The sequence below is a fragment of the Ahaetulla prasina genome, chromosome 8 (genome assembly GCF_028640845.1).
Source record: "Ahaetulla prasina isolate Xishuangbanna chromosome 8, ASM2864084v1, whole genome shotgun sequence".
Lineage (NCBI taxonomy): Eukaryota > Metazoa > Chordata > Lepidosauria > Squamata > Colubridae > Ahaetulla > Ahaetulla prasina.
This window is the reverse complement of record NC_080546.1, coordinates 73,472,087-73,495,623: the sequence shown is the minus strand read 5'-3', so window position 1 is coordinate 73,495,623 and position 23,537 is coordinate 73,472,087. Positions and strand designations below refer to the sequence as shown.

General features: G+C 40.7%; 1 protein-coding gene across 1 annotated transcript in view; it reads right to left on the bottom strand.

The window, feature by feature from the left end:
• The window catches only part of CPE (carboxypeptidase E), a 56,770-nt gene that overhangs the window by 20,239 nt on the left and 12,994 nt on the right, over positions 1-23,537 (bottom strand). The window contains exon 2 of the mRNA XM_058193175.1: positions 2,319-2,515. Within this exon, the coding sequence (XP_058049158.1) occupies positions 2,319-2,515 (197 nt within the window). The remainder of the gene's footprint in view (positions 1-2,318; positions 2,516-23,537) is intronic.

Below are 23,537 nucleotides of genomic sequence, written 5' to 3'. Positions count from 1 at the left end.
GATAAGTTCAGTAGGCTTATCTTCATATTTAAATGTTTGTGCTTCTAAACAACATAATTTATTAACACTAACAGATCTGCCGTGTGTACACTGAAGCTAACCTTAAAAAATACATGAAGAAAACACAGCACATGTTTTAAAATTTATAGCATTCATATACACTTATTGTTGTATTTATTTGGGTGGCCTTCAAGCCATTGTTGACTTTTGGCAACTGCCTAAGCTAGTCCCTGCAATTTTCTTAGCAAGATTTCAGAAGTTTCTAGGGCTGAATGTGTGTGTGTGTGTGTGTGTGTGTGTGTGTGTGTGTGTGTGTGTGTGAGAGAGAGAGGGAGGGAGGGAGGGAGGGAGGGAGGGGGAGGGGGAAGGGGAGAGAGAGAGAGAGATTAGCCCAAGGTCACTCAGCCTGCTTTATGCCTACAGTAGAAGCAGAACTCAGTTTCCCAGTTTCTTGCCTGGTGCCTTAATTGCTACACTGACCCTATAAAATTAAAGTGCCTGAAATTTAAAAATAATGGTTCAGCTCAAGGCACTTTAAAACAATCACGTATCAGTTGATCAAATCAAACAGTACTGAGCTCCAAAATACAAATACAAAAATAACCCTCACCACATTTCTGACATCAATACAATTGAACATGTCCAGAAATATTTTACAGAAGAGTTCTTCACTCCTCTGAAAACAACAAAATACCTTATGCTATCAGACTTGAAATCCTAGGCTTAGAAAACTTAGAACTCGGTCGCCTTCGACAAGACCTAAGTTTAACTCATAGAATCATCTATTGTAATGTCCTTCCTGTTAAAGATTACTTCAGCTTTAATTGCAATAATACAAGAGCAACCAATAGATTTAAACTTAATGTTAACCGCTTTAATCTAGATTGCAGAAAATATGACTTCTGTAACAGAATCATCAGTGCTTGGAATACTTTACCTGACTCTATGGCCTCTTCCCATAATCCTAAAGGCTTTAACCAAAAACTTTCTACTATTGACCTCACCCCATTCCTAAGAGGACCATAAGGGGTGTGCATAAGAGCACAAACGTGCCTACCGTTCCTGTCCTATTGTTTTTCTTCTTTTCTTCATATATATATATGTTTTCTGAGGTTTATATATGCTTATATAAACCTCAGAATATATAGGTATATATATGCTTATACCTCCTTATATTTTCTCATATATATGTTTATATACTATATAATCTTTTTGTGTGATGCTTATATATATTGTTGTGACAAAATAAATAAATAAATAAAATAAATTATTTGGAGGCAACAGCTATTTAAATGTGTATATTTATTCATAGCCACCTGGGGGAGCTCTGGTTCTGAACATTTCTAATCAACAGGGTAAATTTTGTTTTAGTATATAAAATGAATACTGAGATTCATTAATCTAAAGTGATTTTAGATTAATGTGAATTTCTAGCATAATGTATTTGGAACAGAAAGAGTGCTGGCTAGTATACAAGCATTCCATTGGCTACATTACATATAAGAATGCCAAGAATCACACAGGGAGGAGGGGGAGATCAAAAGCTTAATATGGATTACAAATCAACTACAACCGTGTGATTACAATCATTACATATCAGGCAACAAATCTAGAAGTAGTCCCTGACTTACAATCATTTGTTTAATGACTGTTCAATATTACAAAAACTGAATTAAGACCTGTCCTTCCACTTTTGATCATTGCACCAACTCTGAGTCACATGATCTACATTTAGAACATTCAAATGAAAGTTCCAATCCTTATTTGTGACCGCAGGTTGAAAGCCTATATCACAGGTGTCAAACTCACCATGTCATGTTGCTGTCATGAGATGTTTCGCAACGTTTCCCCCCCTTCACAGAGCTGGGGTGGGCGTGGCCTGCAAGTGACACATATTCTTACCATTTTGATACCCCTGCCTATCTGTATAGTATCCAAATGCTGGATTTAAACTACTATCCATCCCAGCTAGCATGACCAAGAGATATGGATGATGGGAACTTGGATTCTAACTATTTCTGAAAGACTATGATTTCTGCCTCTGATATACATTACATTTGCTCTGCAGAAGCTACCAACGGGTATTGCTATGTAAGCGATTTTCCACCAAAGAACATGCCAGATGAAGAGGATAGATTTCTGAGTGAAGGTTATTCTTTTTCTCTGCACTCATGTTGAAGAAATCCAGATCAGAACCCCATCCCGAAGCCCTGCCCCAAAGGGCATCTTTATATTCTAAAGATGCCATCACACATCAGTCTTTTTAAAGTAGGTCGTACAAACACAAATATTTGCTTTTGAAGTTATGACTCACATACCTGTAATGCTGCCTTCTCAAAGCCATCTGGATTCAGAGACGGCATGATGTGGATACGTGTACTGTGGATCAAATTAATGATAGTCTCATTTCCTTTCTGATACTCATTGCACAAGTATTGAGCCAAGAAGATAAGAAGTTCTCTTCCAACAGCTTCATTTCCATGCATGTTGCCAACATATTTAAATTCTGGCTCTCCTAAAACATACAAGAAATGCACGATCTCAAATGTGTAGAGATTTAAGAAATGCACAAAAAGCAAATGCATGTCAAATCACAAGCATTCTATAATTTCTTCATTCAATAACCCAGAATCTAACTCTTTTTCCCATTTATATTAGGAAGGACAAAATTTAGGTTAACCTCCCTCTCCATTTTCAGTCCTCTGTGCTGTATTTTGCACCACTGCTAAATATTCTGTAAGTCAAGGAATCATATTGTACAGCAAGGGAGCAGCAGGGTAATCTGACAACTTGTTCCATGAACAACAATTTTGTTCTCTCATAGAAGAAAAATAAGGTATCATGCCAATATATACTAGATCACACTGATACACTGATCACAATGTATACTAGATCACACACTGAAATGGAAATTGTGTCTTTACACACATGAGTAAACAGAATAATTGAATAAACAGTTTCAATCAGCCTGAATAAAGGTGAAGGATTTAGCAATATTAATGTAGATATGTTCTGCAGAGCATCAATATTTACAGAATGCATAGAAGATGTCCTGGGATCCCAAGATCCAAGTAAGAAATATGTATGAGTGTGTGGGTGTTTTTGCATTTATCTTCGCTAATCAGAGTAAAATCATATTCTTGAATGAATATTCTCACTTTCTCCATAGATATCGCACTGCAACAACTGGAAATAAAACATGACTATATGTTAAGAGTGAATATTTATAGGAGTCTATATTTACCAACGAAAATTGGACTTTCAAGAAGCAGAACAAGGAAGAGTGTTGCCAACTTTGAATTTTGGTGCTGGTGAAGACTCCTGAGAATACCATGCACAGCCAAAAAACAAACAAACCCAATTCAACCTAGAGTTTTGTTTTCCCAACAGTTTTAAATAGTATACCCTTTTTTTGCAATGGTTCAACTTCGCCAACCAGGTACAATAAATAACAAGACATTAAAAATACTTGAAGTCTGAATTCTAAGTGTTGCTGGACATGGTTTTGTTTGTTTCAATAAGGAATAACCTATCCAAAGATTGCTCAAAAAGAGGATGAGGAAGAGTATTATGTATGTTTGTCACCTTGAGTTATTTACAAAGGAATAATGCTGGAATAAAAATGAAACAAACAAACAAACAAGCACATGAATGAATGAATGAATGAATGAATGAATGAATGAATGAATGAATGAATGAATGAATGAATGAATCTATCTATTGGTTCTGTTCTTATTAAAATCAGCAGGAGTGAAATTATAACTCCCTTCTAAGCCAGCGGTCTCCAACCTTGGCAACTTGAAGCCTGGAGGACTTCAACTCCCAGAATTCCCCAGCCAGCTTTGCTGTTGAAGTTGAAGTCCGCCAGGCTTAAAGTTGCCAAGGTTGGAGACCCCTGTTCTAAGCCATCAGGGAACCAACTTTACTAAGTAGTGTCAATCTTGTCCAAGTTACACATTTCTTTTGTGGGACATATTGTTTTTAGTCACACATAAGAAACGTGCAACTTGGACAAGACTGACACAATCAATAAAGAAAAATACAGCTTCCACAACTTAGTTACAACTTAGTTACAACACAAGGTACAACACAAGGTAGAAAAGGTTTTACTTCTGATATAATTCCATGGATTTTCTCTGAAGCAAACTACTTATAACTGGGCTGCTTAGTTACATAGGAAGACTGTTAGAAATAAATTCCAAAAAGTTTCAAAGTAATTCAGAATTCAACTCTCAATAGTTTTGCACTAGAAAGTAGCTAAAACAGGGGTGTCAAACTTGCAGCCCGCAGGCCGGATGCGTCATATGCTGGCCACACCCTCTCCTGTTTAGTGAAGGGGGGAAATTCATGATACGTCATGTGACAACGACGTGACTCCTTGAGTTTGACACCCCTGAGCTAGAAAAATTAAGGTTAGTTTTATTGATAAGATTCAGTAAAACTAGGTTAAGTGAATGGACTTATTTATACTCAGAAACTGGGAGGTAAATTGAACAAAAGCTAAGGCAGTAAAGAAGCAGAACACCCACAATCCAGAGAAGGAGTTTTCCAGTTTTGGGTCTATTCCTGGTTAACGAGCCCTCAGACTGAGCTAACATCATTGGGATTTGTAGGTCCGGAACCAACCTGGGAAGAACAAAATAACCTGCATGTTCCAAAATCCACTAAGGTTTGTCTTGGGTGCAATTAGCATCAGTGGATCTCACTGACACGAAGAGCAGATGGATGCTGCAGCCACACAGACAAAATGCTGCAGCTTTCTCTGTACTTTCACAAATTGCCCACAAATGCAGCAACAGAAGAAAATCATTAAAAATCATTTTAGCGACTTGGAAATCAGACAGCAAAAGATCTTCATAACTGTATCAATAAACCTAAGAATTTAACCACTTACCATCTTATGAAATACCAGATTCTTTTCAAATAGTGGAGTGCTCAGACCCTGAATTTGTGCTGGGCTGATTTAAGACAAAGATGGTTTTCATTCTATAATCTCCAAATGTTTTGCATGCAGATTTAAATTACTGGTCTCCAAAATCAAGGCCACTAGAGACTTTTCTGGAGACATGAATGTTGGCATGAATATTATCCCTAGATTCTCAAGACTCACTGACATTTTATTTCACAAATGATTTGCTTGCAAGCACTGAAGAATCTTTTTTTAGATATATTTTTATTATTTACATACAGCATGAATGCATTGAATACAATGTAATTGTCCTGGCATTCCACTTACCATAAAACAAAAGTAAAAAACAGACTAACAGATATACTATTTTAAACAGTACTAGTACAATAGTTTCTGACCATCATATTCTAGAATGTCAACTTATCTATCATTGTAATACTTACATTCCTATATCAATATTAAAAATAATATCTCTTTCTATATACACCTAATCTGATTCTTTCGCTTTTCAACTTCTATCTCGTGCTTCAAACCATTGATAGAACCTATTCCATGTTGAATAATATTCTGTATCTCCTTTATCTTTTATTTTTAGTGCTAGTCTGTCCATTTCCGCACAGTCTAGTATCTTCCTTATTGTCTCATCCTTGTCTTGCTTTTTAATTCCAGGTATGTAATTCCAGGTATTTAATAAATGTTTATTTATTAGGGCCTCTGGTGGCTCAGACTGCTAAGACAGTCTGTTATTAACACAGCTGCTTGCAATTACTGCAGGTTCAAGTCCCACCAGGCCCAAGGTTGACTCAGCCTTCCATCCTTTATAAGGTAGGTAAAATGAGGACCCAGATTGTTGGGGGCAATAAGTTGACTTTGTATATAATATACAAATGGATGAAGACTATTGCTTAACATAGTGTAAGCCGCCCTGAGTCTTCGGAAAAGGGCGGGATATAAATGCAAATTAAAAAAAAGTGCAAAAACAGTATGCCATGCATCTAAGGACACATCTGAAGGTTTAATGATGTTTGCTTTATGCTATATTCCCTGCTCTACTCTGACACCAGCGTGATTGAACTGAATCCCCTGTGATATCTATTGTTAGTACAAACACGTACAAATTCTGATTATTTGAAGAATCATGGAAATGTAAGCTAATAAAGAAGTTAGATATACTGACAACAGATTAATTGCCTGTTTGTAAGATCATATATTAAGAAGGTAACATTACATTTTAATGATTTCTGCAGACTCTAGGGAGCCAATCATTTCATTCCTGTCAAGCATCCATCAATTCAGTACAGCTGGGCTGGATGTGTTCATTTCATTCCTTATTCAGAGATATGAATAAATGGAAAATTACAAATCTAACTAGAAGCAAACAGAGGCTGACAGTGGAACTGCTCCCAAGAGTAAACCAATGTTTTTTTGTAAATGTTCTACTGAGCTGATGGAATCTTATTACCATTTAAAGCTTCCCAGTTCAATGTACTGTAGAGATAGTGAAAAGGTTACTTGGTACTGACACAATGGAAACTGCATTAAAAATCAAGAAAGCCCTGAAAATGGTCAATTCAAGAAAACAGCCAAGAAGCTCATAGGTTACGATATTTCTCAATTATTATTCAAGTCTCATTTTGTATTTCATACGGGTACTGCAAAACTAAATCAAGGGGGAAAAAATTTACAGGGATGTGTAATTCTCAATATCTCCATTTATTATAGCTGTATTAATTTAAGAGGACTAAATTAACACAATCAATAATGAAAGAATTTTTGGTATATTTTAACTCTTCGTATTTACTTTCAATTAATTAATTTCTCTTTAAACAGTTTGAAGTGTTGTCCTTGCATCTCATTTTATGTCTTATTTTCATATTTTTGTCTCTTGCTGTATAATTCTTGTATTGCCTCACTATATAATTTACAAATCCTTACCTTATGGAAGGGACGCGGTGGCTCAGGGGCTAGGATGTTGAGCTTGTCGATCGAAAGGTCGGCAGCTCAGCGGTTCAAATCCCTAGTGCTGCAGTGTAATGGGCTGAGCTCCCGTTACTTGTCCCAGCTTCTGCCAACCTAGCAGTTTCGAAAGCACGTAAAAATGCAAGTAGAAAAAATAGGGACCACCTTTGGTGGGAAGGTAACTGCGCCTTTGGCGTTGAGTCATGCCGGCCACATGACCACAGAGACGTCTTCGGACAGCGCTGGGTCTTTGGCTTTGAAACGGAGATGAGCACCGCCCCCCAGAGTCGGCAACGACTAGCACGTAGGTGCGAGGGGAACCTTTACCTTTTACCTTTACCTTATGGAAAGGACACTCATGATATTTCCATGAGTCTTCCTCCCAAAACACTATTTCTACATTTTCCTATCTTATTTACATATGACTCAGGTTTTTGGCCTCAATAATCTTTAAAATCTGCAGTATCAAAATATGTATTTGAATCCATGTTTTTAGCTTTTTACATGCCCACCAAGCATGATAAAATGTCTCTTCATATGTTCACATTTTCAACATATATTTAAAGTCCCTGGTATGCGTTCTAGATCAGGGGTCTCCAACCTTGGTCCCTTTAAGATTTGTGGACTTCAACACCCAGAGTTCCTCAGCCAGCTTTGCTGTTCTAGATCACTGTTGGCAAACCTTTTCGGCACCGCGTGCCAAAAAGGGAAGCACGCACACGCGTGCATGCCAGGAACCAGAAGAGCAGATGATCTTCCAGTTTCCAGCATGCGCATGCACACTCGCCATCTGGTCTTCTGGTTTCTGGCACACATGCACATGCGAAGACCAGCTGTCTGGTGCACATGCGTCAGCTCCGCCTGGCCTTTTGGGGTCCTCGCCCCTCCCTGCCTGCCCCCCCACCCACCCCCTGGTCCCCATTGGGGTGGCGGGACATCCCCACTGACGACCCAGTTCTGCAGCCCTGGACAGGGAAAGAGTTGGGCGGGGAATGCTGCCTTCCTCTGCTAGAAAGCCGGAGCCCCTTCCCGGCCTTGGAGGTAAGGGGTGTTGGCATTCCTGGGGCTCGGGTTGGGCGGCCAGCAGGAGGGAGAGTTTTGCCCCAACTCTGGGCGGGATGAAGCACCCCCCACCCAGCCCTGCCACCAAGAACAAGCCTGTGCAGCCCCCCCCCCTTCCTGCTTCCTGGCCAGCATGCCTCTTACCCCTAGGCGGCATTCGTTTTTGAGATTTATCTTGCCTTTCCTTGCCATAAAATATTTATCATTCCCCCTGCTTTCTTTTAAAAAAAAACTAGACTTAAGAATTATGTCATTTTCCCCCCTATTCTGAAGAATTTCAGAGAGACCAGAAACCTAAACCCATTCTCTTCTCCTTTTATTAAGCACAAGGCTGGCGACACTTTGTTGTGTTCTTCACATCAGTTGTATTATGGTGTCAAAACTTAGCATTTGCACACTTTTATAGGGCTGTGATACTGTTCTGAAGATGGGTGTTAGAATGCTTCAGGCTTCCAATTATACAACTCAAAATAGTACTTGTTAAGTAGAGCTAATATCTATGTAGCAGAAGAACAAGAAAATATGTATTTCTCTCCTTTAACTCTGGACTTAGTCCAAGTAGTCAGCCCAAGAACAACTTTAATGGGAACTAAGGGATAGAAAATAAAATCACTGTCATTCTCATCAAGTGCTCTCAATGTACACCCATCTTACAGCTCTTGACTTAGAAATGGATTAGATCTAGGGTCCAAAGCAGGGGTGAAATGCTCCCAGTTCGGACCGGATTGCCCAATCCAGTAGCAATGGTGGCGGCTGGTTCGGAGATGTGGTAGCAAAAATCCCTCCCCTCCCCATGCCCAGCTGAGCTGCGCGATCATCAGAGGTTTTTTTCTTTTACTTTTAAAAGCATTTTTTCTTCGGCCGAAAAAATGCTTTTAAAAGTAAAAAAAAAAGCCTCTAATGATTGTGTGGCTCAGCTGGGATTGTCAGAGCCTTTTAAAAGCATTTTTACAACCTCTCGGCCGAAGAGATTGTAGAAAAAATGCTTTTAAAAGGCTCTGACGATCCCAGCTGATGGCCTGATCATCAGAGGCTTTTTTTCTTTTAAAGGCAAAAAAATGCTTTTAAAAGAAAACAAAAGCCTCTGATGATCAGGCCACTCAGGTGGGATCGTCAGAGCCTTTTAAAAGCATTTTTTTACAACCTCTTCGGCTGAAGAGATTGCAAAAAAATGCTTTTAAAAGTAAAAAAAACTTTGGCCACTTCCACCCAGTCACATTAACCACCCCCCACCAAGCCACGCCCACAGAACCGGTAGTAAAAATTTTACATTTCACCATTGTCCACTTGATGGAGTGCGAATGTGTATTACCAACCCCATTTGTTTCCTACAATTAGTACATCTCCAAGGATTCAGGGGAAGAAAAAAAAACTGCAGCCTTCCAGAATGCAGAAAAGCTAGCAGAGAAACTAGCCAAAGCCATACCATGCATATTCATCATCACACAAGATAACAAAAGATGTGTGTTCAGTTTGAAAGGAAAAGAAATGTACTCAAAGTTTTGCTTGATAAAGCTCCATTCACTACCATAGAAATAGACCTTCCCTCACTCCGTCCAGCAAGCAAAACTTCTAGATTCTCTGTTCCACTGCCTTTAAAATTCTGCAGGATCACAACATTCCACTGATAATAACACATTCTTTAAGTCCCACCTTCTCCCCTTCATTATCTCCGTGATTCTTTTGTTCAATCCATGTGTGCCCCAGTGGGAAGGAACTGTTTTGTTTTATGTGCTATAGAGAGAAAAAGTTGGATTCCATGGAGAACAAATACAGCAGAGGATGGATGAATAAATGTTTATTTCTCCACCTATTTATGAGAGTTAAATAAACAAGCAAAGAAGCTGTGGCATTTATCCCTTTGTCTTCCTTGAAGCAGCAACACCTAAAAGGAGATCCAATGTGTTGAGAAACAACTCTATTCAGCTCTGCTACATCAATTTTTGGACAAAGAGTTCTGGACAAATACCATTAATTCTTTTACTTTTCTCTCAGGTCTCTATGTCTAGTTATCATCACCCCTGTCTCTTGGTTACGCATACATTCACATTTTTCCAGTCAGTAACTCTTTGCCTTATCTACAGAAAAGGATTGCTGTGAGGAAAATTGGAGTGAAGAATCACTGCCAAAGTTCCATATTATTCTAAGCACATTTAATCTTCTTCTCCTGATCCAACAGATCCCTGCCCTTTATCTTTCATGGGAACACTTAAGACCTGGTTCTTCCCTCAGGCATGGAGAAAGAGTAAATCAGAGCAGAATGAGAAAGTACTATGTTGTACAGTATGTCCATGGAGATTCTCACAGAAAGTTAGAATATTTTAGACATGTGATGCGACACCCAGAAAAATACGGCATCCTTCACTTAATCCTCCAAAGATTGAAGGCAAACGAGGTCCAGGCAGAAGAAGAACATCATGGCTTCAAAATCTAAATCTAAGGGACTGATTTGGATAAAACTCTGCAACACTCTTTCGTGCGGCTGCTGATATAAATAGGATCGCCAACATCCAATGATGGAAGAAGAAGAAGAAGAAGAAGAAGAAGAAGAAGAAGAAGAAGAAGAAGAAGAAGAAGAAGAAGAAGAAGAAGAAGAAGAAGAAGAAGAAGAAGAGGAGGAGGAGGAGGAGGAGGAGGATGAGGAGGAGGAGGAGGAGGAGGAGGAGGAGGAGGAGGAGGAGGAGGAGGAGGAGGAAGAAGAAGAAGAAGAAGAAGAAGAAGAAGAAGAAGAAGAAGAAGAAGAAGAAGAAGAAGAAGAAGAAGAAGAAGAAAAGAAGTAGTAGTAGTAGTTGTTGTTGTTGTTGTTGTTTCTCAGTCATCCAGGTCATGGATGAGGAGCAAAACTACTTCTTTTTTCTCCTCCTCAAGAAAAAAACAGTCCAGCTGCCTTTTGAAGGAAAAAAAAACCACCTTTGAAACTACTAAGTTGCATCTGCGAAGACTCATGTGTGGCACCAGATTTTTCTGGTTTGGGTTTTATTGTTTCTTTTGTTTCTATTGTGGTATACATTGTTTTATTTTGGGATTGTAAGACACCCAGCGTTTACTTTAAGATGGGTAGCTGTACAAATGTACAAAATAAACTAATTAAAAAAATTACAACGCTGGATTCATACAATATGCTAAAACATAGAACATAAAATAATAAGAGTTGGAAGGGACTTCAGAAGTTTTCTATTCCAGTCCCCTGTTTGAGCAGAAGACCGTATCATTTCAGACAAAAGGTTGTCCAGTCTCTTTTTGAAAGCCTTCATTGATGGAACACCCACAACTTCTGAAGGCAAGCTATTCCATTGGTTAATTTAAAACAAAACTTTGTACAGTATGAAAGCTAAACCACTACCATGACTTCCTTGGAAAGATAGAAATGCAATAAACAAATAAATCTAGCGTCGATGTGAATACTCTAAATGGTTCTGAGCCATGATTTATTCTGAAGATGTGATCAATGGTAGTATGTGCAACAAGGCTTCAACACAACTGACTTCCGATGTAGAATGGACGAGATCATGTAATCAAACTTGCTTTGTTGGATGAAAAGTCTGACATAAACTTCAATATTTATGAAAATGGACAATAGTGATGGTAGCATGGCTCCCCGTATATACAGAATTAATGGATCAGTGAGAAAAAAAACTTTGTTTAACATACTTGTCTTTATAAGTTTGAACTAATGTGGCATGTTTTCTGCAAATAATACCATCCAGAAAAGTGATATCGCATGACTCTGTAAATCAGAGGTGTCAAACTTGATTTCATTGAGGGCTGCATCAGGTTTGTGTTTGACCTCAGAGGGGAATGGATGTGGCCAGGATGGGCGTGGGGAACTTGATGTTACTTGTGTCGGGGACGCCTGTTGAGGCCCAAGCACTCTGCCAGTAAAAACGGGCTTCCAAGCTCCATTTTCAGCTGCAACAGCCCTCTGCCAATGAAAACGGAGCTTGTGAAGGCTGTGCATGGCCCTCCCTAATTCCATTTTCTATAGCAGAGGCAACACGGCCCAGTCCTTCACTACTTCCAGGGTGGCCCCATGGGCCAGATCTAAGCACCCCACAGGGCAGATCTGGCCCATGGGCCTTGAGTTTGACACCCCTGCTTTAGACTACAGCACTGACACTTATGCATCTAAATACTAACTGCTCTGAGCCTGCTTAATTTTTCAATCAATTAGAGTCAACTAGGTGGAGCCATCTCCTGCAACTGTTTTAAGAAAAACAATAGAAAAATAAAGATTTTTGAAGAAGCATCTTTTGTTGGTCTAAAACTATTCAATGTATTGTATCGATAATTTATTATCTTGATAAATAATTTTTAAAAATTCCCTGCAAATTATGTGATAAAATATTGTAATTGCAATTAAAAAACAGGTGGTGTAGAAAAAAGAGTGAATTCTGGTTTATCAAATACTTTGATAAACTTTACTTTGTCTTAAAACGATTGTTTCTTGTATTTGATAAAATAATGTGACAGAAGAATGTGAAAAATGCCTAGTAGTAGTTGTTGTTGTTGTTGTTTCTCAGTCATCCAGGTCATGGATGAGGAGCAAAACTACTTCTTTTTTCTCCTACTCAAGAAAAAAACAGTCCAGCTTCCTTTTGAAGGAAAAAAAAACCACCTTTGAAACTACTAAGTTGCATCTGCGAAGACTCATGTGTGGCACCAGATCTTTCTGGTTTGGGTTTTATTGTTTCTTTTGTTTCTATTGTGGTATACATTGTTTTATTTTGGGATTGTAAGACACCCAGCGTTTACTTTAAGATGGGTAGCTGTACAAATGTACAAAATAAACTAATTAAAAAAATTACAACGCTGGATTCATACAATATGCTAAAACATAGAACATAAAATAATAAGAGTTGGAAGGGACTTCAGAAGTTTTCTATTCCAGTCCCCTGTTTGAGCAGAAGACCGTATCATTTCAGACAAAAGGTTGTCCAGTCTCTTTTTGAAAGCCTTCATTGATGGAACACCCACAACTTCGGAAGGCAAGCTATTCCATTGGTTAATTTAAAACAAAACTTTGTACAGTATGAAAGCTAAACCACTACCATGACTTCCTTGGAAAGATAGAAATGCAATAAACAAATAAATCTAGCGTCGATGTGAATACTCTAAATGGTTCTGAGCCATGATTTATTCTGAAGATGTGGTCAATGGTAGTATGTGCAACAAGGCTTCAACACAACTGACATCCAATGTAGAATGGACGAGATCATGTAATCAAACTTGCTTTGTTGGATGAAAAGTCTGACATAAACTTCAATATTTATGAAAATGGACAATAGTGATGGTAGCATGGATCCCCGTATATACAGAATTAATGGATCAGTGAGGAAAAAAACTTTGTTTAATATACTTGTCTTTATATGTTTGAACTACTATGGCATGTTTTCTGCAAATAATACCATCCAGAAAAGTGATATCGCATGACTCTGTAAATCAGAGGTGTCAAACTTGATTTCATTGAGGGCTGCATCAGGTTTGTGTTTGACCTCAGAGGGGAGTGGATGTGGCCAGGATGGGCGTGGGGAACTTGATGTTACTTGTGTCGGGGACGCCTGTTGAGGCCCAAGCACTCTGCCAGCAAAAATGGGCTTCCAAGCTCCATTTTCAGCTGCAACAGCCCTCTGCCAATGAAAACGGAGCTTGTGAAGGCTGCGCGTGGCCCTCCCCAACTCCATTTTCTCTAGCAGAGTCAACACGGCCCAGTCCTTCACTATTTCCAGGGTGGCCCCATGGGCCAGATCTAAGCACCCCACAGGGCAGATCTGGCCCATGGGCCTTGAGTTTGACACCCCTGCTTTAGACTACAGCACTGACACTTATGCATCTAAATACTAACTGCTCTGAGCCTGCTTAATTTTTCAATCAATTAGAGTCAACTAGGTGGAGCCATCTACTGCAACTGTTTTAAGAAAAACAATAGAAAAATAAAGATTTTTGAAGAAGCATCTTTTGTTGGTCTAAAACTATTCAATGTATTGTATCGATAATTTATTATCTTGATAAATAATTTTTTAAAATTTCCTGCAAATTATGTGATAAAATATTGTAATTGCAATTAAAAAACAGGTGGTGTAGAAAAAAGAGTGAATTCTGGTTTATCAAATACTTTGATAAACTTTACTTTGTCTTAAAACGATTGTTTCTTGTATTTGATAAAATAATGTGACAGAAGAATGTGAAAAATGCCTAATACCAGTTTTTAATTTTTTTTAAAAAAACTTTCTAATCATTTCTATAAAAGAATGAATTAATAATATTTTTATGTATCACTTAGAAAGTGCCTTTTTTTAAAAAAAATCTAAAATATTGCCTTGGTTTAGTTTCCTTTATTTTTGTTACTGTTTCTAATGTCACTTATATTTTTTATTCTATGTATTCCAGTTGGGTTTTATATTCGCTTATGCTTAACATTTCTAAACATAAAGATATACAGTAACTCTCACTGAAATAAATGAGAGTTAATTAAATATGGGTTCTTAGTGTTCTACAAACTGGGTGTTTCTTCTGCAGATGTTTCATTAAAAGGCAGTTTACTTATTAAATCTGCATGACTCCAGATCATATCTGAGCAGGTTAGACTTAATAATGGGGTACCTCCCCACAAAAATACAGCAATAAAAATAAGGTGTGTGTTCACACCACAGAAAAGCAACTGTCAGGGTTCCAAGGAACACCTCCAACTAAATAAAGCTCTGAGGCTTGAGGTTCCTCAAAGTTCCAATGTATTAGAGATGTCATGTTGGCACAGCTGGGAAAACCCGAAACTGAAAGCTTCCAAGTTTTCCACACCCAGTTGACAGTTCACAGTCCTGACCCACACTCACAAGTTCATCACATTGTCCAATCAACTCTTCACACTCAATTGGATACAATCTTCAGGCAGTCTACATCAGACGCAGGCAAAAGTCCTTGAATACGGAATGTTGTTAGTCATAACTTTCTATCGCTCCAACAACAACCCCCTCCCAACTTCCCCAGCTAAAATACCTGGCAGTTAAGAAGCAAAAAGAAAATTGTCTTCCAAAACTGACAGCAACCAAGACTCCATAACCACCTTATCCCAAGACTAGAAAACATAATCAGTGTATAGAATAAAGTAAGTGTGCAAAAAAGATTTTAATAAAGAAGCCACATTGAGTTGAAGGAAGCTGAATTATGAGTTAACATATAATGAATTATAATTCCTTATATTCTTGTGGCTTTTTCATTTGTTTGTTTGGTTTTTCTGGTTTTTTTGCTAATGTTCATCAAATGGGCATTTTTCTTGAAACATATTATTTTACTAAAAAGACTAAACTGTTTTGACTGATTGTGCATAGAATCTTTTAAAGTTATTGAACAAGAAAAATTGTAAATGAATTTGTTCATATGAAGACAGGAGATATACCCTGAACCGCCTGACTTTTGCAGTGTTTTGCTAATATTCACAATTTATTATATTTAGATTACTTTTGGATTCTGTAAAAATCTTTCCTGAGTGCCTTTCAGGAGAGAACAAAATAAAAAATGATAGAATAAGTCTAGAATGAGTCAAAAAGCAAATTGGTTCTTTTCAGGAACCTTCCCTTTGTAAGTATCAGTTCTAATCATTAGTACGAATCTTTGACTTTGCATTTTGTAATTTTATAAAATGGGGAAAAGAGAGAGTAGAAATTCTACAGAATATTACCTGTTACACCTCTAATATATAAGAGAAATGATCTTTCTTTATGTGTATATATGTTTATAAATTGGTTGCTCTTACCATGCCAAGAGTACTATGATTTATGAATGAATGTGATGAAAAGCCAAATTTAATTTTTAAATTGTGGATAGTTGTTCTAATAAGCCAGGAAGGGGTAGGGCAGTGATGGGATTCAAATTTTTTTACTACTGGTTCTGTGGGCATGGCTTGGTGGGCATGGCAGGGGAAGGATATTGTAAAATCTCTATTCCCACCCCACTCCTGAGGGAAGGATATTGCAAAATCTCCATTCCCACCCCACTCTGGGGCCAGCCAGAGGTAGCATTTACCGGTTCTCCGAACTATTCAAAATATCCACTAACAGATCTCCAGAACTGGTCAGAACCTGCTGAAACCCACCTCTGGGGTAGGATGAGGAGAGGTGGAAGACAACCAACCATTTTCTAACATGTCGTTTTGTTAACCAGGTTTAAAGTTCGAACTTCCCCTATCATTTTGCAAGTACAGCTCATAATTTAGCTGTTGCTGTAAATATTGTTCCCAAGCAACTTACTTGTATCTTGATATGATCGTGAAAACATACAGTATTTCTCCAGAGAATTTAGTTCTTACGTTCCTAAGAGGCTTTTTCTGACTATATTTCATTTCAGTTTCTAGACTGCCAGATAAAAATGCTGCTATTGTTTGGACCTGATTAAGAAATACAAGTGTTGGCAACAGGGAGGAGATCTGTGGAAGGAAGAGAAAACTCATTTTCTTTTCCTTTTTTGCCCCTTCTGTGTGGATCCTTGAATTAGCATGATTTTTCATGGGAAAAAACATGCATGCTTACACTGCAGGAAAATCCAATGTGTTGATAGCTGTAGAGGGAAAGGTTCTGTCTAAGAAATGGTAGAACCAGTTTATATCCGTTGAGGACCTGTATATTGCAACGAGTCAAAAAGAGGGCTGTGAAAATATTTACAGACTCCTCACATCCTGGACATAAACTGTTTCAACTCCTACCCTCAAAATGACACTATAGAGCATTGCACACCAGAACAACTAGACACAAGAACAGTTTTTCCCCAAAGGCCATCCCTCTGCTAAACAAATAATTCCCTCAACACTGTCAAACTATTTGTGCTGAAGACGTACCTATTTTTTTGCGCAGGACTGGCATAGAATTTTTTTAGAATTTTTATTATTGGGTTTTTAAATTTTAAATGGGTTTTATGGTTTTAAATGTATTTTAAATTGGGGCCAATTTGAATAAGTTTTTTAATTATTGTTTTACTTGTATTGTATTTATTCATTGTTGTTTTTATCTGGCTGTGAACCGCCCTGAGTCCTTTGGGAGAAGGGTGGTATACAAATTAAATTATTATTATTATTATTATTATTATTATTATTATTATTATTATTATTATTATTATTATTATTATTATTATTATTTACTAAATCTGCACTACTATTAATCTTCTCATCGTTCCCATCACCCATCTCCTTTCACTTATGACTGTAACTTTGTTGCTTATATCCTTATGATTTATACTGATATTGATTGTTTCCTGATTGCTTTATTGTAGCCTATGACTATCATTAAGTGTTGTATCATTAAGTGTTAAATTTGTATGACCATCATTAAGTGTTGTAAGTATTGTACCTTGATGAAGGTATCTTTTCTTTTATGTATACTGAGAGCATATGCACCAAGACAAATTCCTTGTGTGTCCAATCACACTTGGCTAATAAAAGACTTCTATTCTATTCTATTCTATTCTATTCTATTCTATTCTATTCTATTCTATTCTATTCTATTTGATTTAAAGCAGGGTGGCCCACGGGGTGCTTAGATCTGGCCCACGGGGCCACCCTGGAAACAATGAAGGACCGACCCATGGTGCCTCTGTCAGTGAAAATGGGTGGCCCTCCCATGCTGTTTTCACTGGCAGAGGGTTGCAGGAGGCCATCACAGCTGGATAGATAGATTCCATCTATCCGCAGGCTTCTGCAGTGGGTTAGAAGAAGCTATGGTGACTTGTGTATCATGATGCAAATGATGCAATTGATTTACTTGTGTTAGACATTGTTTTCTCCCTTGTGCACAGATGTGTCATAATTTTGCGCATAATTTTGAGAACAGAACAGGTGTTTCAGCAGTTATTAATTTTTGTTAGAAGCTATCAAGGAGCATTCTTTCATTTTTTCTCCAAATTTCAATCAATCTACTGCAATATTTAGATCAACAACCCACAGTTATCTTCTGGTACTATCTTGGGAACAGTGAACGGTTCCAATAACAGCCATAATAACTGGAGTGGTATGGCATTTTCCAATATCCTCCCGCTAATAAATGTGAATGCTTGAGGAGTGAGATAACTGAATTAAGTTAAACAGGGAACAGAAAATGTAAACAAAGGTACTACTATACAATTGAGCAAATACTAGAAGGAAAAAAACCAGACCCTTTCCCATTACTGGCTGCAGTTCATAAAGAACTTTTGGCAGAGGGCCTGTGTCTGTTGTCCTTGCTACTCTAAAGACCTGGATCCAATCTGACAGGGACTTTATAACACAACAAAGCTGCAGGCTGTATTATGGTTTGCCATGGGCCTTTATAAGAGGCAAAAGGAATACTGCTTCAGGCAGCATACAAGTAATATGTCAAATTAATTTCCACAAGTTGTGGAAGACACCACTACAGGGGTGGGCTGCTGGGAGTTCGCAGGGTTTTGGGAGAACCTCTAGCTAAGATTCTGTGCAGTTCGGAGAACACCTCAAATCCTATTCTTGCCTGGCCCCGCCCACCCCACCTCTACCCTACCCGGAGTCCCCACACAGCCTGTTTTGGATTCAGAGTATGCATGGAGGCTCGGGGAGGATAAAAAATGGCCCTATTGGAACTTCAGGAAGGCCAGAAACAGACCCGTTTCTGGCATCCAGAGAGCTTTCAGAGCCTGGGGAGGCTGTTTTCGCCATCCAAGTGGCTTGAGGAAAGCCTCTGGAGCCCGGGAGGGCAAAAATGCCCCCCCTACCATGATGTAGGAGGCCAACAAGGCCACGCCCACCATGTCCACACCCACCCACCAACTGGGCAGAAAACCCCTTGCTAAAATTTTTGAATCCCACCCTGTACCACTACCTTAGAAACCTTTCATAGGGTGTTGGATAAATGAAAGGGACAAGTCTATAAAGAGCTATTAGTGTTAGGACTCAATATGACCTCTTAGTTGGCAGCAGCTTGCCTCCAAGTATTAGTGGCATGGAAATAGTGCCTATAGACAAGTTATCTCCCCCTTTCCTGCTTGTAAGACCATAAGGATATCTGGTTGGCCACTGTGAGAAGCACAGTCCTTGACTAAATTGGTCTTGGCCTGATCTAGCAAAGCAATCTTACGTCATGCACTGCTTCATGTATAATTTAAATCCAAATTTTAGGTTCTGTTCTTCTACTAAAATGAAGAACAATACAAAAAGTTCCCGGTATAAACGAGGTACACACTCTTTGCCATATAGAACAAAAGAATTGATCATAAAATGAATAAGTTAAAGATGGAACATCAACATTTCCCATTTGGAAAACAAATGTCTCATATCTAAGAAAGATAGTATCTGAATACATACGACCCAAAAGCTAGCTTGTATTCAAAAGCAATAAAAGCAATGGCCATGACCCTGTTATCTATAGCAGGGGTCTCCAAACATGACCTTGAGACTTGTGGACTTCAAATCCCAGAATTCCCCAGCCAACATTCTAAATAGGGAGACCCCTGAGCTACAATATATGCTTGTATGTGCCTGGGCATTGGTGGTGGGTAGCATGCTTGCATAGGTGACTGTGCCTTTCTCTCCATTATCACATCTGCATGTATACACATATGAAAGTAGCATAAGCTGAAAGAAACACACACTAGGGAGGTTTTTTTCTAGAATAAATTGGTGGAAGTGTATTGTAAATCCAGAAGTTGAACAACTATAAATGACTTCCAGTAATGAGACATAAACAAGATTCTCCTATACATCAGGTTTTATTCCAAAGCAAATGTGATTCAATTGGAATAAAGCCTACTTATATTCAGTTTAAAACGCTATTTTAACCAAATAAATCAGTTGGCTAGAAAGCTTTTTAAACTGAATTTAAGCAGGTTTTATTCCAACTGAATCACATTTATTTTGGAATAAAAGCTATTTATATAAGCTAGGCTTGTTTATGTCCCATTACTGGAAGTTTATCATAGTTGTTCAACTTCTGGATGATGGAAATATGCTTGATTTTGCATCATCTTAAGTAGCACTATGTAGTCAAAAGTGCTTTGTAGCAATCACAACGACGACTAGACTAGACTAGAATAACAGAGTTGGAAGGGACATTGGAGGTCTTCTAGTCCAACCCCCTGGTTAGGCAGGAAACCCTACACCAAACAGGCAAATGGTTATTCAACATCTTCTTTAAAACTTCCAGTCTTGGAGCATTCACAACTTCTGAAGGCAAGTCGTTCCACTGATTACCGTATATACTCGAGTATAAGCCGAGTTTTTCAGCACGTTTTTTGTGCTGAAAAGCGCCCCCTCGGCTTATACTCGAGTCTACGTCTCGATGTACTTCGGGAACCCCGCACAGGAGACGCCAAAGAGGCGGCGAGATCGTCCGGCGGGATTTGCCCAAGGCTGAGCAGTTCGCCGCGCGGACCTGAGCCAAGCCGGTCCCAGTCCAGCCGAACGGTGAAAGCGGAGCGGGTCCGCAGTAACTCCCGCCAGGCTGTGCCACGAAGAAACCATTTAAAAGCCCCGCCAGGGCTTTCTTTCTTCTCCCTCCGTGCTTCAGAAGTTGGGCTTTTAAATGGTTTCTTCGTGGCACAGCCTGGCGGGAGTTACTGCGGACCCGCTCCGCTTTCACCGTTCGGCTGGACTGGGACCGGCTTGGCTCGGGTCCCCAGGTACTCCCCCCAGGCTGTGCCACGAAGGAACCATTTAAAAGCCCGCCAGGGCTTTCTTCTCCCTCCGTGCTTCAGAAGTTGGGCTTTTAAATGGTTTCTTCGTGGCACAGCCTGGCGGGAGTTACTGCGGACCCGCTTTCACCGTTCGGCTGGACCGGGACCGGCTTGGCTCGGGTCCGCAGTAACTCCGCCAGGCTGTGCCGCGAAGAAACCATTTAAAAGCCCCGCCAGGGCTTTCTTTCTTCTCCCTCCGTGCTTCAGAAGTTGGGCTTTTAAATGGTTTCTTCGTGGCACAGCCTGGCGGGAGTTACTGCGGACCCGCTCCGCTTTCACCGTTCGGCTGGACTGGGACCGGCTTGGCCGGGGCCCGCAGTAACTCCCGCCAGGCTGTGCCACGAAGAAACCATTTAAAAGCCCAACTTCTGAAGCACGGAGGAAGAAGAAAGCTGGCGGGCTTTTAAATGGTTTCTTCGTGGCACAGCCTGGCGGGGCTTTTAAATGGTTTCTTCGCGGCACAGCCTGGCGGGAGTTACTGCGGACCCGCTCCGCTTTCACCGTTCGGCTGGACTGGGACCGGCTTGGCTCGGGTCCCCGCGGCGGGGCGGGGGAGCCGACTTTGGCCCTTTAGCAAGGAGGAAGGTGGGAGGGAAGCGGAGCTGCCGGCTGTGGCGCCCGCCGAGCCGCGCCGCCGCCGCCTGGAAGAGGAGGAGGTGACCTTCACGCTGGAGAGGGTGGGGATGGGGGTTGAGGGGCGTGCAAGAGGAGCGAGCGTGGAGGAAGAGGAGGAGGCGACGGCCCCGCCGGCGGCGTTCTAAGACCAGCCCACGCTCCGAAGAGGGAAAGGGAGCGAGTGGGTGGGTGGCTGGGACGAGACCCCACCACAAACACACACACAGCCGGTCGGACGGCGGTTCCTTTCTACTCTCTCGCTCTGCGTCAAGGCGCTGGAAGGGGCGGAGAGCGAAACAGCAGCAGGAGCAGCCGGCGCCGCCCGCTTCCTCCTCCTCCTCCTCCTCCTTTCGTGGCGGGCTGCTTCCAAGTCTGGAAATCTGTTTTGGGAAGTGGTGGTGCAGCGGCAGTTCAGCCCTGTCGGCCGGGGGAAGGAGGCGGTGGATCGGATTCTCGCGCCACACCGAAGTCGGCTGGAAAGCTTGCTGCTTCTTCTTCTTTTTTGCTTCTCTCCCCCCCCCCTCTTTTCGGCTCTCTTGCAACGTTGCTGCAGCTCCTCGGCTCCTTTTCCCGGCGCCCCAGAAGGCTCGAGCCTCTGCTGCCGATTGAATACTAAAATAAAATAAAAGCGGAGAAGAACGGGGCGCCGCTTTTGGTGTCCGCGTCCCTGTCGCCGCCCGGCAGGACGCGTTTAAAAAAAAGGGGCGGGGGAGTTGAAAAGAGGCTGCCTCTTCGGGTTACCTCAACATCCATTCCAGAGCCGCTAAAAGAGCGGCTGCTTGGCCCGCCCTGGTTGGGGAACGGGCACAAAAAAAGGGTCCCTGGTGACCCAGAATTCATCCTAGCCCCATTGACTGGCCCCTTTGACTCGATAGGATTTAGCTGACGGGATTGTTAAACAGCGCGACCTTTCTTCTGGGGAGAGAAGTCACTCTAATAAATATTGGGAGGTGTTTTCAAGGAAACATAGGGGTCCACCTTCTGCCCACAAGAAATGTAGGAAATGCCACCATTCCCAGCCTTCTGAGCACATCAGCTTATCCTGGCAGAGGATGAGGAAAGTCGCATTTCAAAGCCTTTGGAAATCACCAGCTTGGAAAAAGCTAAATTATGTAGGGCTATTCAGCTACAACTTCGTGTTTAGGTTTTGTCTTTTGAAGCGAGATAATGATAGCTAGCTAGCTAGCTAATTAGATAGATAGATAGATAGATAGATAGATAGATAGATAGATAGATAGATAGATAGATTAGAAAGAAAACAGAACAAAAAAACAGAATAATAGAGTTGGAAGGGACCTTGGAGGTCTTCTAGTCTAACCCCTGCTTACATGAAACCTTATACCACTTCAAATGCTTATCCAATATCTTCTTAAAAACTTCCAGTGTTAGAGCATTCACAACTTCTGGAGGCAAGTTGTTCCACTGGTTAATTGTTCTAACTGTCAGGAAATTTCTCCTTAGTTCTAGGTTGCTTCTCTCCTTGATTAGTTTCCACCCATGCTTCTTGTCCTGCCCTCAGGTGCTTTGGAGAATAGTTTGATTCCCCCTTCTTTGTGGCAGCCCCTGAGATATTGGAATGTTCCTATCATGTCACCCCTAAACTAGACATACCCAGTTCACATGCCCCGTGAGACGTCTTGCTTGCATGTCACACACACGCACCGCTCGCTGGGAAAAAAAAAAAGGATGGAAGGAAGGAAGGAAGGAAGGAAGGATGGATTGATGGATGGAGGCGACCGCTTTGAAGCGCAACCCTTCTCCCGCAACTAAGGGGGGGGGGTCAATGTTTTCCCCAATCCTAGGGTGTGGGGAAACAGTCATTCTTTCTTCCCCCCTAGTCTCTCCCGAGATCGCACTGCAGCGCCCATCATCCCCAGCCGGCAATCTGAGCTCGTGCCATCGATGTGGTCCTTGAACTTCCCCCTCCTTGTTTCTAACCCAGCCTAGGATGGCCGGCGTGGAGGGTATGGTGGTGGTAAAACGACCAGGAGAAAGCTTTCGCTCTTTTCGAGAGGTCCTCTTGGAAGGCTGCCTTGGAAAGGGAAAGTGGGGAGGGGGCAGAGATTTCTCCCTCAAAGGTCCCCTTGGAAGGCTGGGTTGGAAAGGGAAAGTGGGAAGGGGGCAGAGATTTCTTCCTCTCGGGTCCCCTTGGAAGGCTGGGTTGGAAAGGGAAAGTGGGGAGGGGGCAGAGATTTCTTCCTCGGGTCCTTCTAGAGTCCTTGAGAAACTGATATCATACAAGGTTAATAAATTATACTCCTCCTCCTCATTGATGAGTTTTTCATCCTGAAATTGATTGAAACATTGTACCATCATATGCTGCCATAGT